Raw genomic sequence first — 13,374 nt, 5'->3', positions numbered from 1 at the left:
ACAATAATTGACAAACGAGGTCTTTAATCATAAATTTAAATATATGTATATCATTTCAATTATAGTGAATTTGCAAAAGAACTATCATTTTGTCTTTTAAATATTAAATTTCTAGTCCAAAATTACATAATTTATAACATCCCAAAAATTAATTTGATTTTGATTAATATTTAATAAATTAATGAAATATCGTCATACTAACTTTATAAATTTAGAAAGGTTTTATTGTACGTACAAACATATTGCGGACCCATCATATTCGTAAAAGATTCTTAAAATCTAAAAAATTTGTTCCGTTGTTGACCACGTTTTTTTTTTTTATGTATATACTCTAGAAATTCAGACAAAATATATGTTCAAAATATAATTAATACACATATAAAATCATATAATGTTATTCAATTTACTAAAAATAATTTAACCAATCAAAAACATATGTACATTATAAATCGTTAAAGAAGTCAAATACATTTTAAATGTATGCACATTTAAATAATCATATACTTATAAGTTAGTTACACCCACTAATAACCAAATATTAATTTTTAAAACATTGTTATAATTGTTTACATAAGAAAACGTATTCCCTATATGGCTATATAAGATGGCAATAAATGGTAGAAATGCGAGAGAGAGGGAGGCCTCATGTGTTAATATTTAATGAACTGTTTCTTCTTTATCTCTTATTTTATATTCTTCACCTTGCCAATTCACAATTCTCTTCTTCAAACTCTTTAACCAAACTCCAACACAAGAAGATCCAATGGCTGATCCCATGACTAGCTCTCCGTTGTTGGATGACCATGAAGGTGGAGAAGACGAAAGAGGAAGGAGAAGATCATCATCTTTAATTCAAAAAGTGATTGATGTGGAAGAAGCAAAGGCTCAAATTATTTACTCTCTGCCAATGATATTAACTAATGTTTTCTACTATTGTATCCCTATGACTTCTGTGATGTTCGCTTCTCATCTCGGCCAACTTGAGCTTGCTGGTGCCACCCTTGCCAATTCTTGGGCCACCGTCTCCGGTTTTGCCTTCATGGTACCATCCACTTATCTTATTCCTTATGACTTTTTATTCAACATATCTAACTCCAAGTTATTCAAGAATAATCAAAATTATCCATCTTTCTGAAAAGTATCTATATAAAAAAAAAATTATGACCTTTCTATTGCTAATTTTTATAATCATAAAGCAAACTTAGACTAATCCCAAAATGTGTAGAAACCTATTTTTGGCTTTTACGGCGTCTTGAGTGACCAAGGCGTCTAGAATGAATACTAATAGATAAGTTTTGGAGTTTTGTCTATATATTACTTATTTTTATATATATATAACGATATCTATGGCATGCATTAATGTTTCTTGGATTTCAGACAGGGTTAAGTGGAGCACTTGAGACATTGTGTGGACAAGGCTTTGGTGCAAAAAACTATAGAATGTTGGGGATTCATCTACAGTCATCTTGCATTGTCTCATTTGTCTTCACAATCTTCATCACCATATTCTGGTTCTTCACTGAACCTATATTCGGATTTCTCAGACAAGATCCTAGTATTTCAAAACAAGCTGCACAATATATGAAGTACCAAGCTCCTGGTTTGCTAGCTTACGGGTTCTTACAAAACATTCTGAGATTTTGCCAAACGCAATCCATCATTACTCCATTAGCCATCTTCTCGTTTGTTCACTTAGTGATTAATATCGGTACCGCATATGTTCTGGTTTATTTATCTGGCCTCGGATTCATAGGTGCTCCAATAGCTACATCTGTTTCATTGTGGATAGCTTTCCTTTCTCTTGGAACTTATGTGATATGTTCGGAAAAGTTTAAGGAAACATGGACTGGTTTCTCGTTGGAATCATTCCGTTATGTCGTAATAAACTTGACATTAAGTATCCCTTCCACTGCTATGGTATGGTAAGTATGTTGAGAATTTATATTTAGCCTAGTGGTTTGTGTTAGTTAATGTTATTATCACATCATGGGTCAACCCAAATAGTACATGTTGTTGAAAAACAGGATTAAGAAAAAATTTCATAGGCTTGTTGAAGGTTAAGAGAATATATTGTGTGCAACAGTTTGGAATATTGGGCGTTCGAGCTTCTAGTGTTCTTAGCAGGAGTGATGCCAAATCCAGAAATCAATACTTCTCTACTAGCTATATGGTAACATTATTTTACATCACTATTTAGTTACGTAATGTTTTTAAATTTGGTATATATGTTACATCAAAGTGGCTCACTGTGTGTATAATGTTATAAATAAATTCAGCGTCAACACGGAAGCGGTTAGCTACATGTTAACATACGGACTTAGCGCAGCTGCAAGGTTTGCTTATCTTACCAGATAGTTTCAAAATTACTTGTCTTCGAATTTTTTTTTTCGAACATTTAAAATTTGAAAAATATCGCAGTACGCGTGTATCCAACGAACTTGGAGCTGAGAATGTGAAAGGCGCCAAGAAAGCAACTTTGGTGTCCGTTAAGTTGTCATTAGTTCTTGCTATTGGCGTAGTGATTGCCATACTTATTGGTCATGATGGTTGGGTTGGTTTATTCAGCAATAGCCTTGTGATCAAAGAGGAGTTTGCATCATTGAAGTTTTTTCTTGCTGCTTCTATAACCCTTGATTCAATCCAAGGTGTTCTTTCAGGTAAAAATATCCAAATCTTGTTATTTTATTTTTTTCCGAATCATATTCAAACGCGACAAATGAAACTTATTTATTTTATCTATTTTAAGGAGTTGCAAGAGGATGCGGATGGCAGCGTTTAGCCACGGTTATAAATTTGGGAACATTCTACTTAATTGGAATGCCGATCGCAGCCTTTTGTGGCTTCAAGTTGAAGTTGTATGCCAAGGTAAAATGGTTGATTAATCTCTTATGAAATTTTGGTAATTACATATGTTATGTTTTAATTTATTATTTTTGGTGTAACATAGGGATTGTGGATTGGTCTGATATGTGGGCTTATTTGCCAATCTTCATCACTCTTGCTTATGACAATATTCCGGAAGTGGACGAAGCTGAATGCTGCTACGGTCTGAAAAAGTTTTAGTTCCAATTTTTCTAGGGACGAGGCACATTTCTTTTCTTAAGCAATATGGAATAAAATAAATTTTTGCAGAAAAATAATTTTTCGAATATCATTGGAATTAAGAAGACTATGTAATTGTGGACCAGATAACTCACGATTTTTAACCAATGTGAAAGTTATCTTCTAGTCATACTACATTTTCCCATCTATCATTTACACAACAATTTTTATTTGTTATATGTGCTCTTTGGAAGTCTAATAAGAACCATCGAGAAAACTAAAATAATTCTAATTAAATGGTAAGGAAACTATAAATCTTGCTAAAGAGTACATTTCTCACTGTTCCATAGGCGTTCAATGTTCAGGTAAAGATTTGTTTTTCACAAGTGTAACACAGAGTTGGACAAGGTTCAACGTGAATCATCCATAAGATGTCTATTAGCTCAGAAGGGTCCATACATTTAATTTGAGTGTGGAAATTAAACGTTCTTCAATCTAAAAGATGTCTTAATGTTTTGGAGTTCTAACTATATTGGGGACAAAACAAGTTGAGAGACCTCATGTGTATTTAATATACAGTTTCTTTATCTCTTATTATATTCTTCACCTTGCCTATTCACAGTTCTCATATTCTTCAAACTCTTAACTAATCCCAAAGTCCTTCCAAACAAGAAGATCCAAATGGCTGATCCCATGACAAGCTCTCCGTTGTTGCTTGACCATGAAGGTGTAGAAGATGAAAAAGGAAGGAGATCAAGATCAGTAACTTGGGTTCAAAAAGTGATTGACGTGGAGGAAGTTTTGTTTCGGAAATTTAAAATTTGTAAAATATCGCAGTACGCGTGTATCCAACGAACTTGGAGCTGAGAATGTGAAAGGCGCCAAGAAAGAAACTTTGGTTTCCGTTAAGTTGTCTTTAGTTCTTGCTATTGGCGTAGTGATTGCCATACTTATCGGTCATGATGGTTGGGTTGGTTTATTCAGCAATAGCCTTGTGATTAAAGAGGAGTTTGCATCATTGAAGTTTTTTCTTGCTGCTTCTATAACCCTTGATTCAATCCAAGGTGTTCTATCAGGTAAAAATATCCAAATCTTGTTATTTTATTTTTTTCCGAATCATATTCAAGGGCGACAAATGAAACTCATTTATTTTTCTCTATTTTTAGGAGTTGCAAGAGGATGCGGATGGCAGCGTTTAGTCACGGTTATAAATTTGGGAACATTCTACTTAATTGGAATGCCGATAGCAGCCTTTTGTGGTTTCAAGTTGATGTTGTACGCCAAGGTAAAATACTTGATTAATCTCTTATGAAATTTTGGTAATTACATATGTTATGGTTTGACTTATTATTTTTGGTGTAACATAGGGCTTGTGGATTGGTCTTATATGTGGATTATTTTGCCAATCTTCATCTCTCTTGCTTATGACAATTTTCCGGAAGTGGACGAAGTTGAGTGCTGCAGCTACGGCCTGAAAAAAACTCTAGTTCCATTTTTGGAGATATATATATCTTTTGCATGAATGTAAAGTTTTATTCTATCAAAAAAATTTTTTTTACAATAAATTGCGTCTATAGTTATACAAGTTTAAAAGCTTGATAAGCCTGAACTGAAACTACTAAATTTGAGATTAATTTAAGATGGTTTTTTTTGTCAAACTCCAATATTGAACTTAGCCCTCCTCTTTTAGCTGACAAACCTTATTATAGGCAATCTTTTCTTTCCTTCGGTTTAAATCCTGTTTCGACCACTATTACTATATATAATGTTCATCCATAAAACAGAGATGTGTAACGTTTAAAACACGACTGCCAGGTGGTATGCGAAAGTCTATAGTCTTTCATTGTCCTAGAGTCCTTCGTTCCTGATGATGTGAACTTTTAAGGCTACCTGGTAGCAAAAATAAATTAAAGACCTATATATATATAAAAAAACATCTATAAAAGTGGAATTTGGAGATAGTTGGGCTTGAACCCATCATTTTCCACACTTAAGAAGTAGTCAAGAACTTTACCAAATAGAATGGCCGATTAAATCTATATATATATATATATATATATTTGAAGGCCGCAAGCACAAACTTGTCTTGCTAGGGTTCTTGGCTCTGGGGCTAGGATTGGTGTTTACCCCCTTAGTGCTTTTCGGATCTCCTCCTTTGTGACAACGGACTCTATAGTTTCGTCCTCTCAAAATATGAGCATATATATATATATATATATAGTGCAACATGTTACATAGCTCACCGCATTGTGGAAAGCCTTTTAGTGTTCTTGTAGCCAGCTGTACGGTTGGACCATTAGGTTCAACGTCAATCATCCAAGTTTGAGTGTGGAAAACGTTCTTCAATCTAAAAGCCATCTTAATGATTTGGAGTTTACGTTTTTAACTATACCCGCTGTAAATGGGGACAACAAAAGTTAAGAGAGCGAGAGAGAGAGAGAGAGAGATAGACCTCATGTGTATTTATTAGACAGTTTATTTTATTCTTCACATTGCCAATACATATTTCTTACCTTCAAACTCTTAACCAAACCCAAAGTCCTTCCAAACAAGAAGATTCAAATTGCTGATCCCATGAAGAGCTCTCCATTGTTGCTTGACCATGAAGGTGTAGAAGATGAAGGAGGAAGGAGATCAAGATCATTAACTTGGCTTCAAAAACTGATTGACGTGGAAGAAGCAAAGACTCAGACTATTTACTCTCTGCCAGTGATATTAACCAATCTTTTCTACTACTGTATCCCTATGACTTCTGTGATGTTCGCTTCTCATCTCAGCCAACTTGAGCTTGCTGGTGCCACCCTTGCTAATTCTTGGGCCACCGTCTCCGGTTTTGCCTTCATGGTACCATCCGTTTCTCTGAAATTATATATTCGACATTAAAATGGGTTAAAACCTTTTATTGCTATTTATTTCAAGTAAAATTCAAGACCTAGAATTATCCCAAAAGTGGAAATAACCTATATAATGAATAATAGATTAGTTTTTGTCTTTCCTTTAAGAAAAAGAAAATTATATATATCTACAAGAATATATGGCCAATGGTATCTACCTTAACATTTTTGGAGTACATTTTGTACTAAAATCTATTTTGGTTTATAACCTTTTACTTTTTAATATTTGCATAACTTCCCTTGCCATTTTAATAGATAACAAAACTTAAAAGTAAATTGTAATTAAATCACAAGTAAATCACAAAATTGGAAACAAATATTTATTACATCAAAAAGATTTCCTAAACTCTCTCTCTAATAAATCAAATCTCTCTATAATATATTTCATATAATCTTTTTTTTTTTTATATTATTACGTATATGTACAATTAAAATACAAATTTCTTTCCGCATATTTTTGCAGTTTAAATTTTTGAAAACGGACGTATATTACTGAATCGATAAAAGAAAAAATATATGTAAAACGTCAACATAAGTTAGAAAATTTTAGATAATAGGTCAGAACCATTTTAAATATGACTAATATTCTCTCAACTACAAATATGCAGAAAGTTTGATTCTAAAGCATCCAAATTAAAAAATTTATGCGGTTTAATCCGCTCCTATATTTAGGAAAAATTTAAACGTGTTTGAGTTAACATAATATAATATATTTTTGTTTAGTTGTCTATATTTTTTTTATGGGTTACCTTAAAATATAAATTTTTAATTTAAAGAAAAATTCATTCCACGGAATACCACGGGTTTAAACTTAGAATAAAAGTAAAAGAACAAAAATTGTCTTGTGGTGTACCATGGGGTAAATCTTAGTTTATATACATATGTTTATAACATGCATTAATGTTTTTTGGTTTTCAGACAGGGTTAAGTGGAGCACTTGAGACATTGTGTGGGCAAGGCTTTGGTGCAAAAAACTATAGAATGTTGGGGATTCATCTACAATCATCTTGCATTGTCTCATTTGTCTTCACAATCCTCATCACCATATCCTGGTTCTTCACTGAACCTATATTCGGATTTCTAAGACAAGATCCTAGTATCTCAAAACAAGCTGCAATATATATGAAGTACCAAGCTCCTGGTTTGCTAGCTTACGGGTTCTTACAAAATATTTTGAGATTTTGCCAAACACAATCGATCATTACTCCATTAGCCATCTTCTCATTTGTTCCCTTGGTGATTAATATTGGTACCGCATATGTTCTGGTTTATTTATCTGGCCTTGGATTCATTGGTGCTCCAATAGCTACATCTATTTCATTGTGGATAGCTTTCCTTTCTCTTGGAACTTATGTGATCTGTTCTGAAAACTTTAAGGAAACATGGACTGGTTTCTCGTTGGACGAATCATTCCGTTATGTCGTAATAAACTTGACATTAAGTATCCCTTCTGCTGCTATGGTATGGTAAGTATGTTGACCAGTTATATTTAGCCTATAGGTTTTTGTTAGTTAATGTTATTAAAAGGAAAAAAAACAACTTTATAGGCTTGTTGAAACATAACTAGAGACTATTTTGTGTACAACAGTTTGGAATATTGGGCGTTCGAGATTCTTGTGTTCTTGGCAGGAGTGATGCCAAACCCTGAAATCAATACTTCTTTGGTAGCTATATGGTAACATTTTTTTTTATTTTTTTTTATTTTCAATTTAATGATTTGTTTTTTTAATTATATCATAGTATCTTACTGTGTGTAATGTTATAAAATAAATTCAGTGTCAACTCGGAATCTATTAGCTACATGTTAATATATGGACTTAGCGCAGCTGCAAGGTTTGATCATCTTATCAGATAGTTTTAAAATACTTTGTATACATCTTGTAGACATATCCTTTTGAAATGTATTAAATTGAAAATATCGCAGTACGCGTGTGTCCAACGAACTTGGAGCTGGAAATGTGAAAGGCGCAAAGAAAGCCACATTGGTGTCCGTTAAGTTGTCTTTAGTTCTTGCTCTTGGCGTAGTGATTGCCATACTTGTTGGTCATGATGGTTGGGTTGGTTTGTTCAGCAATAGCCTTGTGATCAAACAAGAGTTTGCATCATTTAGGTTTTTTCTTGCTGCTTCTATAACCCTTGATTCAATCCAAGGTGTTCTATCAGGTAAGTAGATCTAAAAAAGTTGTTTTCTTTTTGTTTTCGAATCAAATTTAATTTGTTTTGTTGATAGGAGTTGCAAGAGGATGCGGATGGCAGCACTTAGTCACCTTTATAAATTTGGGAACATATTACTTAATTGGAATGCCTATTGCAGACTTTTGTGGTTTCAAGTTGAAGTTGTACACCAAGGTAAACAAGCTTGCATGACTCTCTTGAGAGATTAGTAAGGTTTCATTGTTGTTGTATGTTTGCATTATGATTCATTGTTTTTTGGTGACAACAGGGTTTGTGGATTGGTCTGATATGTGGGATGTTCTGCCAATCCTCATCTCTCTTGCTTATGACAATTTTCCGGAAGTGGACAAAGCTGAATGCTGTCACGGTCTGAAATGTTCTCGTCTTGGTTCCATTTCTTTAATTTAAGCATTCTATCAAAATTTGGACGCTTTTGTAAACAGCATGCAACATCTGAAATTTTCACAAAACAAAATTTATATAAGTTTTAAGAGAGTCGTTGAATTCATAATTGGTTAGATTGTAATAATGCGTTTAAGAGATGTCTTGACCAAACCTCTTCATCCAGGTCCATTCTATAATCTTCTTCAACAGATGTTATTGTCAAGTCTTTATCTTCACAATTCAGACTTACTGAAGCTAAAGACTTGATGGGAGGATATTAGAATACTTGGTACTTGGTACTGGTTCCGGTTATTGACATTGTATATCGGTTTATTGTTGGTTAGCTATTGTAAGGTTGATTAACATATATAAGCTGATTAATCACAAATGTAAACGTTAAGCATTTGTAACAAACTTTTAAACACAATGAATAAAAGTGTTTTTCTCTCATCTTCTCCGATCTTGAATCTCCGATGATAGACTTTAATAGCAACCACAAACAATAAGTACCAAATACAATCAGACAACACAAAAATCAATTATTTTTTACAACTACCACAAATCGCATAATTTTAACATTCGTGGGAACAAATGTTTGATAATTTTTTCTTGTCCTATTTGTTTTTGTCTTTTCAAGTTAGAATATTCGATATGTATATACTTACACGTGAACGAGGTTTGATTAACTTTCGCCACAAAACGTATTCTAATTAACTAAACTCATGACTACTATATACTATTGTATAATAGGGGTATCGTTAACCGTGGACCGAGACTGCTAGTGTGCAGGCAGAGCCTTGGAGCAAGCTGTGCATGAAATTTTTCTGAATCTGTTCGAGGGAAGCCTAATAGTGAAAGATAGCATTTAGAAAAGATCATATAAAATATTCGGATCTTTTGTCTGAAGAGATATATGGAAATATGTACAGAACAAATAGGGAAATATTTGGATAAGATCCAAATAACCCTAATGTTTGATTTTGGAGTGTATTATATAACCCATTTTTCCAAAGTCAAAATGTGTAGCTAGCCGTTTAGTTAGAACTTTTGTGTGTGGCCTAAATCAAACTTAATACTTACTTGATGGTATGGGTGCCTTACTAATACTATGTAGGGTTGAAAGCTACGATGAATGATCCCACCAAACTCCGAATTTAATAACTAAAAACATATTTTGATAACTCATTTTTTAATATATGTCATTAAAATTTGGATAGTGACATAACAATCACGAAACCATATACTATTAGACTTAAATCTTTTAGTCAAATTCTCCCAATGGAAAAAAAAAAAAACAAAAATTTAAACAAAGATAAATAAAGTTAAGTTTTTGAATAACTTAACATTTACAATTTAGTTTTTGATAGCTATATATAATTTATATATATATATTTAGTAAATAAATTAATTAAGTGAGCCGCCAATATATAAGAAAAATCTTCCACCACACCTCGAATAAGTACTAAAGCCGGCATAAGGACCACACCTGCACTGCTGCACATCATAATCAGAAGCTAATACAAGTCTCAATATGGGCATATCCACTTGATTCCTAATCTAACTTTAAAAAGATTATTAAAAATAAGAAGAAATATATAATTAATTAGATGCAACTAAAAAAATCAAAGCACTAATTGGCTTTATCTACTTGTTGTTGGGTTTTGAGTGTTAATATAAAATTCATTAGTGAAATTAGTGAGTGTGTTAATAATTAATTAATGTAACTAAAATCAAAGCACTAATTCTGGCTTTATCTACTTGATGTTGTTGGGGTTTGAGTTTATATCAAATTAATAGTATAGTTTTGTGTTAATTATTTAATAAACTGTTTTTAAGTGTACCTTTTTCAAAATTTTCTTTCTTTTTTGCCTCGTGTTTGTGATTTGTGAAGAGTCGAAATTGGTTGGCAACACCTCTGACATAGACATGTCCCTTTGAACACGTACCTCCACATTAAAGCTCTCTACTTAAACTACTCCTTATTTAGCTCTTCACATTCACAACTAAACAAAATCGTCTTCTCCTACTCCTAACACAAATCCAAAGTCCTTTGAAGATATATACAATGCACACAATGGTTGATCCTACGCCGACGGCTGATCATGAAGGTGAAGGAGGAGGAGGAGGAAAGAAAACATCAAGAACTTATGTTAAGAAACTGATTGACGTGGGAGAAGCAAAGACTCAGATTGTTTATTCTCTGCCAATGATATTCACCAATCTTTTCTACTATGGTGTCCCTTTAACCTCGGTTATGTTTGCTTCTCATCTCGGCCATCTTGAACTTGCTGGTGCCACCCTTGCTAATTCTTGGGCTACCGTCACTGGTTATGCCTTCATGGTAACTTTATTCTTCAACCTTAGTTTGTATCCAACATCATCATCTTTTGCTTTCTACCTCCATTTACGTTACTACAACCCTTTTTTTTTTTTTGCTTCTGAATGATAACTAATTTTTTTTTTTTTTTTTAGTTGCATTCTCAATTTCTAAACTCGGTTACTATAATCACTTTAATTCTATACTGATTGCAAATTATTATCAATGATTCGGTTATTTATATGAAAAATAATGTCAATGATTCTTTTTTTTTTTAACATTTAACTTTTTTTTGGCTATCTAAGGCGACCAAAATGACAAGTGGATGGATTGGTTTATAAGTTTAATCTGAAATTGTGCTTGTTCACAAAATGCATGGTGAATGAGTATTTATATATATGTGTGTGTGTGTGTGTCTGTGTATAATTAGAATTTAATGTTGTCTTAATTTATTTTCAGACAGGGTTAAGTGGAGCACTTGAGACATTGTGTGGACAAGGCTTTGGTGCAAAAAACTATCGGATGTTGGGGATTCATCTACAATCATCTTGCATCGTCTCATTAGTTTTCAGCATCTTCATCACCATCTTATGGTTTTTCACTGAACCTGTTTTCTTACTACTCAAACAAGATCCTAACATCTCAAGACAAGCTGCACTCTATATGAAGTACCTAACCCCTGGCTTGTTTGCTTATGGGTTCTTACAAAACATTCTGAGGTTTTGCCAAACACAATCCATCATTATGCCGCTAGTCGTCTTCTCGTTTTTCCCCTTGGTGATTAATATCGGTCTTACGTATGTGCTGGTTAATTTATCTGGCCTTGGATTCATTGGTGCTCCCGTCGCCACGTCTATATCAACGTGGATAGGTTTCGTTTCTCTGGGAACTTATGTGATTTGTTCGAACAAGTTTAAGGAAACATGGACTGGGTTTTCTTTGGAATCATTTCGTCATGTTGTTCTAAACTTGACGTTAAGCATCCCTTCTACGGCTATGGTGTGGTAAGTCAGATCAATAACCACTATTAACTACTAGTTTTTTTTTAATATATATGCTTGTTTTGACCATTAAGCCAATGGTTTGTGTTAGTATGGTTGTTGTGACACACCCGGCTTAAAACTTGCATACTTGAACCAAGTGATCTTGGTCTAATGGTTTCCACTCAACCGCGAAATCATTAGATATTTCCATTTGGCCAGGAGTGTTCACCCGGTCTTCCCCGGATCATAGGGGATTACGGTCTAAGGCCCAAACCTCCTAATGATAATAATAAATAATAAAAAAACTTGCGTACTTGTCACAAGCAAAACTTTAATTTCATATGATTTTTTGAACTTTAAGAGATTATATTGTGTGCAACAGTTTGGAATATTGGGTGTTCGAGATTCTAGTGTTTTTGGCGGGATTGATGCCAAATCCAGAAATCAGCACCTCTTTGGTAGCTATATGGTATGCTTTCCCCTTTTTTATATCACTTTAGTAGTTGATACAAAGTTCATTTTGTTTAACATCAACAAAAGTAGCTATAGCTCATTATGTGTAATCTTGATTCATTCAGCGTCAACACGGAATCGATCAGCTACATGATAACATACGGACTTAGTGCAGCTGCAAGGTTTGTTCATCTCATCAATTGTTTTAAAAATACTTTTGTATTGATCTCATAGTAATATTGTTTGAAAAATGTATATTTCAAAATCTTTGCAGCACGCGTGTGTCCAACGAACTTGGAGCAGAAAATGTAAAAGGCGCAAAAAACGCGACTTCTGTAGCTGTTAAGTTGTCTTTAGTCCTTGCTCTCTGCATGGTGGTTGCTATACTCACTGGTCATGATGCTTGGGTTGGTTTGTTCAGCAATAGCCATGAGATTAAAGAGGCGTTTTCATCATTGAAGTTTTTCATTGCTGCCTCTATAACTCTTGATTCAATCCAAGGTGTTTTATCAGGTAAATATCCAAGAAATATATATATATATTTTTGAATCATCAAAGCGCGGAAAAACTCAGTTTTTTAAAATACAGGAGTTGCAAGAGGATGCGGATGGCAGCGTATAGTTACGGTTATAAATTTGGGAACATTCTACCTAATTGGAATGCCTATTTCAGTAATTTGTGGTTTCAAGTTAAAGCTTTATGCCAAGGTGAATTGTTTGACTCTCTTTTGAACTTTGGTTTTAAGTTTTGTTTTTTGGTTGTTATGTTGCCCTTGGTTCATTGTTTTGATCTTCTTCTTTTTTTTCTTTCTTGATAAAAACAGGGTTTGTGGATTGGTCTGATATGTGGAATGATCTGCCAATCTTCATCTCTCTTGCTTATGACAATTTTCCGGAGATGGACAAAGCTAAATGCTGCTACTGTCTGAAATGTCGTCTTAGTTCCAATTTTTCTGAGTTTAGGTAGTAAGACTGTTATTAAGGACGAGATACATATTAAAACTTATGAACTTCTTCCAAATGCATAGTTAGAAATGATATCTTGTCTTTGTTATTTTTGGAATGTACAAAAGAGAGAGATCACTATACACCAACTTCTAAATGGTTTCTTGTCAAACAAGTGAAAC

The 13,374-nt window shown here is 33.4% G+C and overlaps 4 protein-coding genes across 4 annotated transcripts; all 4 read left to right on the top strand.

The window, feature by feature from the left end:
- The first annotated feature begins 648 nt into the window (after positions 1–648).
- On the top strand, positions 649–3,232 carry LOC17891379 (protein DETOXIFICATION 19). The gene is made up of 7 exons (XM_006298897.2): positions 649–1,042; positions 1,378–1,922; positions 2,084–2,170; positions 2,277–2,333; positions 2,419–2,657; positions 2,747–2,865; positions 2,948–3,232. Exons 1-7 carry the CDS (start codon positions 764–766, stop codon positions 3,050–3,052), a joined length of 1,431 nt encoding a protein of 476 aa, XP_006298959.1. The 5' UTR covers positions 649–763; the 3' UTR covers positions 3,053–3,232.
- Positions 3,233–3,778: 546 nt separating this feature from the next.
- LOC111831456 (protein DETOXIFICATION 19-like) lies at positions 3,779–4,517 on the top strand. The gene is made up of 4 exons (XM_023785595.1): positions 3,779–3,804; positions 3,880–4,118; positions 4,209–4,327; positions 4,410–4,517. Exons 1-4 carry the CDS (start codon positions 3,779–3,781, stop codon positions 4,515–4,517), a joined length of 492 nt encoding a protein of 163 aa, XP_023641363.1.
- Positions 4,518–5,550: 1,033 nt separating this feature from the next.
- Positions 5,551–8,551, top strand: LOC17893153 (protein DETOXIFICATION 19). Its single transcript, XM_006296581.2, has 7 exons — positions 5,551–5,886; positions 6,855–7,402; positions 7,525–7,611; positions 7,713–7,769; positions 7,861–8,099; positions 8,167–8,285; positions 8,380–8,551. Exons 1-7 carry the CDS (start codon positions 5,617–5,619, stop codon positions 8,482–8,484), a joined length of 1,425 nt encoding a protein of 474 aa, XP_006296643.1. The 5' UTR covers positions 5,551–5,616; the 3' UTR covers positions 8,485–8,551.
- Positions 8,552–10,500: 1,949 nt separating this feature from the next.
- On the top strand, positions 10,501–13,303 carry LOC17890709 (protein DETOXIFICATION 18). Its single transcript, XM_006297428.2, has 7 exons — positions 10,501–10,836; positions 11,272–11,816; positions 12,178–12,264; positions 12,374–12,430; positions 12,523–12,761; positions 12,837–12,955; positions 13,072–13,303. Exons 1-7 carry the CDS (start codon positions 10,561–10,563, stop codon positions 13,174–13,176), a joined length of 1,428 nt encoding a protein of 475 aa, XP_006297490.2. The 5' UTR covers positions 10,501–10,560; the 3' UTR covers positions 13,177–13,303.
- Positions 13,304–13,374: the final 71 nt, after the last annotated feature.

Source organism: Capsella rubella, unplaced genomic scaffold (assembly GCF_000375325.1).
Source record: "Capsella rubella cultivar Monte Gargano unplaced genomic scaffold, Caprub1_0 scaffold_3, whole genome shotgun sequence".
Classification (NCBI taxonomy): domain Eukaryota; kingdom Viridiplantae; phylum Streptophyta; class Magnoliopsida; order Brassicales; family Brassicaceae; genus Capsella; species Capsella rubella.
This window is presented reverse-complemented; position numbering and strand designations above follow the sequence as displayed.